This window comes from Cryptomeria japonica, chromosome 5 (genome assembly GCF_030272615.1).
Source record: "Cryptomeria japonica chromosome 5, Sugi_1.0, whole genome shotgun sequence".
NCBI lineage: Eukaryota > Viridiplantae > Streptophyta > Pinopsida > Cupressales > Cupressaceae > Cryptomeria > Cryptomeria japonica.
The window spans coordinates 810,612,454-810,616,796 of NC_081409.1; the positions used below are offsets into that span (position 1 = coordinate 810,612,454).

The window sequence follows — 4,343 nt, forward strand, 5'->3', positions numbered from 1 at the left end:
AGATATACTATTCTAATATACTTTTCTTTTATTTTTTATTAAAAAAAACTGAAAAAAAATATACATAAACAAAACAGTCCAAAAAAGGTGCTCCAAATAAGAAGAGAACAACAGATAATTTCAAGGAGCACCACATAAAAGAACCAAAAATCATTGCCATAACCAACCCACACAAGGCTGATGAAGTCTTACAAGAAATGGACCAATAACAAGACTGATAATAATAAAACGAAAATATTACACTAACAGAAAAACTATTACATCTTAAATAACAGTGGAAACTGTTTGGCACACCAAGTATTATTATCATAAAACTGCAAAAACTGATATAATAGTTACCATCTTCTTTCAGCTAAATAAAAAAGAAATCAACTATATAATAATGTCAAAGTAAAGAGTCCACACTTCAACTTATTAACACAAAATATGATTTAAAATCATGACAGAACATCAACTTCTAATATACTTCCTAATATGATACTGCAATATGAAGAAAGTGGAAAGGGCAGTAATCTCTCTTCTTCTGACCAGGTAATAATTACTTGCTAACATAATCAATCGTTATGGAAGCAATAGTAATGGGATATGTAGCAAGATCTTTGGCAGACTTTGGGATGAGCGTAACAACTATTTCATCATCATTCTGTATGCCCAAATCCTCCAGTGTCTCAGAAATCCCAACCTTGAAAGTCTCCTTAGTAGTCGTTGATTTCATAGATCCTTCTGTCATGATGCCATGCCCAAGAGTAGAAAAGGAGCCGGCATAATGAGGGCTGTTGAAGGGAGTGCTAGAGTTGGCCTCGGGATAATTAATGAATATTTCGAACGATGAAAACACCCTTCTATCAGTCTCCACTCCCTCAATCTTAAGAATCTCCACCTGCCCTTTTCCAGGACTCTTATTCGGCCTCTCAACCTTAAAGGTCAAAGGAGACAACAGATTCTTTGCCTTGCCATCGACAGCCTTTTCAAAGGTGGATGTTTTAGGCTTAGCAATGAGTTGTCCAGCCTTCTTCAATGATCGCCCCTTATTCAACCAAGGGAGCTCTCTATCCTGGTATTGGTATCTAAGCTTGCTTATGTCATAACAGTCGCCGGCTTTAACTTTTACAAGCTGTTTTTTCTCATCATAGAACAGGAAAGGGGTCTCCATAAGATCTTTGTCCTCATAGTTTTTGTTGCCCAATTTGTTGTTCCAGATGTACCACATGCGGTCCACATTGGAGTGATGGGTATAGAACAAAGGATCTTTGCCTGCTGAGTATAAGCTGCCGATGTCTTCACGATTTGGGTTACCGGGAGAGCCACCCCAAAGGTGCACAAGATTATGCGGAGAACTTTCCAGCGCTCCCGCCGACAATGTAGTCGTTTCGCCATCATCGTACCTGACCAATATCAATGTTAAAGCTTGTCAGTTTATATTCCAATTGATTTTTTGGGGGGTCTAACTGAACTTCAACTCTAATTGTGAACTACAAATAAATTTGTTATCCTAACTTAATTGTAATTAAGAACTAATTTGAATGGTAATGAAACTTTAATTCTGATCTTAATAGAATGGATGACATTAAATCTAGATTGAATTCAGATTGAATTCTAATGTCAGCAATAAAACTTAAAGCTTGTCATTAAGCTTCCCGTTGGAGTTGAAAAAGGTTTAAAGGTTAGGATTCATTTTGGATTAGAAATAGGGTTTAGTTATAGTTATCATTCAATTAGAATTTGGGTATTATGGTAATGGCTGAAAGTTGAGATTCAAAAAAGGTTAAGATTAAGGTTAGTGTTAGGATTCATTTAGGATTAGGGATAAGGTTTAGCTATAGTTGTCATTCAATTAGAATTTTGATTAAAATTTTATTATGATAATGGTTTTTGATAAGATTAGGAGTGCTATTAGAATTTAAAATATAAAATATATTTATTTGTGACATTTAATATTAAGATCGTAACAAAAATTGAAATTAAAATTAGCTCTTAAATAAAATAACATATATACTAATTTAACAATAAATTTAATTCAAATTCAATGATTTGAATATGATTAAAAAAAGCTAAATGAAATCCTCGAAAAAAGAAAAAAACTTTCCACATTAAAAGAAGCTGAACAGATTCCTAACGACGAATCATGAAATACGAACCCAAACATTGATATAAAAATCTTACAAGCAATTTAATCCCAAACAACTATCTATTAAAAAAACACAATGAATTTAACTCACCGAACAGCCGCACCGTGGAAGAGCTCTGCCGTTCCCGCAGCAGACACCATGTGGCTATAGATGGTAGCATAGTTGGCACTCACATCGCCCGAGTCACAGCTTTTCGGGGCCGCTAGATTGATACGGACGGGAGGCTGGTGACATGGATCCCTGTTATTGTTGTACAAGGAGCTGCAGTTGACGGTGAACATGTCGGGAATCGGCATCCCTTCCTCGGTGTCCCAGTTCCAGAATGGCAGCGCAAAGGTATCGTCTTCGATGAGAGTTGCCAAAATGCGCTCGTAGAAATACATATACCAGCGATGGAAAGGCGCGAAAAACCATGACTTGTGAATCTGCACAGTATCTGATCCCACCTTGTAGCCTCCATTGCAATATGCGCAGTGCACTCTGCCTTGCTGAAGAAAACTCCGAGGGTCATCTAATGGGAGCTTCTTCATTAACGTCAGTGCCTTATCGTACTTCGAGATTAACTCTGCGTCCGCCAGATGCGCCGCTTTACGCGTCCTCATAGGCAGGGACGTCGGAAATTTGAAGTCCACGACAGTTTCTCCCTCCTTGAATGGAGGACAGCACCCACCTTCTACTGTTGCGCAAGTCGGAAGATCAGTGGGGTACATACACTTAGACAGATCAGGCACCGGAAATGGCTTCGCCATGGCCTTCCCGCCCGTGAAAGCCGAAACGCCCAATGTCGACGACGTTAACAGCAGCCGGCGGCGGTCCATTTCCAAGGGACTGTCTTCTCTATTCTCACAACGAACACGCATTGATGCTAAATTCTTTGTGCAAGCACCGTGTGTTTTCCTCACTTTGCCTGGACATAGAACCTGGGGCTTCAAATCTGATGGAAGCCATTGATTTGTGCTGCGTGCATGCGAGACTTTTGACGAAGATATCATTGCACTCTCCATCGCCTCAAACTCTATTGCTCTTGTGTACTCACACCTAAAGGATCTCTATCCTCTCTATATAAATGTTTTTCCTAGGCAAAAAATTAGTATTACCTCCTTGAAAAGAAAAAATTAATCAAATTTAGAAAGATGTGAATGGCTATTCATGGGCTGGTTGAAAAACAAGACAAAGCGAGTACCAAGATTAGGTCGTCCTTCTTTTCGCTTAAGCTTAAAAATCCAATGACAGCAAAATCTACGGAAAATTCTGAATAGCAGACGAGGCATGTGAGATACTGACAGAATGCGTGAAAGAGGTGTCCCCATCTGATTAAACGTAATAAATTTGTCAAGACTTTCAAGAAAAAAACTTGAATAAAAAACATGATTTATCTTCTGAAACATGATTTATCTTCTGTCTTCATTTCAATGAAGATAAGATAAGGTGACCATTCACAGCACCATACAATCCACAAGTCAGATTAAAAACATCCAATTCATAACCACAATTCATATTACTATGTAGCAGCAATTCTGTCGGCTGCATAGACACGGAAGTGTTAAAACACAAGATGAAGGTGGTGATATTAAATTTTGCAGAAGCAGTATATCAGATAATTAACGCCACTAACAAGGGAATTGGGAATTGGCTATGCAGCGAAGTAAACGTCCTATCACAACCTTATCATCCAGCTGTCCCGTACTTTTTGAATCAGTGGTCCCCGTCATACTGAAGAATCCAAGGCGGGGTAGGTAAAAAAGGAACGACGGATATTTTGTGGCAATTGTACTAGTCAGATAAGGAACGCCACTATCACCAGTCTATTGTCAGAAACTTTTGTACGTCTTGAACCATGTGAATTACTGTATTCTTTGCATAGCCACTGCCACTTCGTGGTGCCGAAAGTAGAAAATTTATACTAATTAAATTAAATTTGATTTCCCAATTTCATATTTTTAAAAAATTCTTATTAAATATGTTTACAATTTAAAGAAGTTCACATCAAAAAATAAAATGAAGAAGTTGGAAAAAATGATTTTGGATAATAAATAAATTAAAATATAGAAATATAATTATAATAAAATTATAATATAGTATTTTTTAATAATAATAACATTTATAAAAATATAATAGTAATTGTAATATTAATAAGAATATAATATTAAGTCTAATAGAATTAGTTTTCCACCATCAATGAATTAGAATGTAATACTTTTGGGTTAGAAATAT

The 4,343-nt window shown here is 36.7% G+C and overlaps 1 protein-coding gene across 1 annotated transcript; it reads right to left on the reverse strand.

Annotated features, from left to right (window-relative positions):
- Positions 1–324: 324 nt before the first annotated feature.
- LOC131042328 (polyphenol oxidase I, chloroplastic) lies at positions 325–3,280 on the reverse strand. The gene is made up of 2 exons (XM_057975681.2): positions 2,220–3,280; positions 325–1,385 (listed from the first exon to the last, which is right to left on the reverse strand). Exons 1-2 carry the CDS (start codon positions 3,131–3,133, stop codon positions 539–541), a joined length of 1,761 nt encoding a protein of 586 aa, XP_057831664.1. The 5' UTR covers positions 3,134–3,280; the 3' UTR covers positions 325–538.
- Between the last annotated feature and the right edge of the window lie 1,063 nt (positions 3,281–4,343).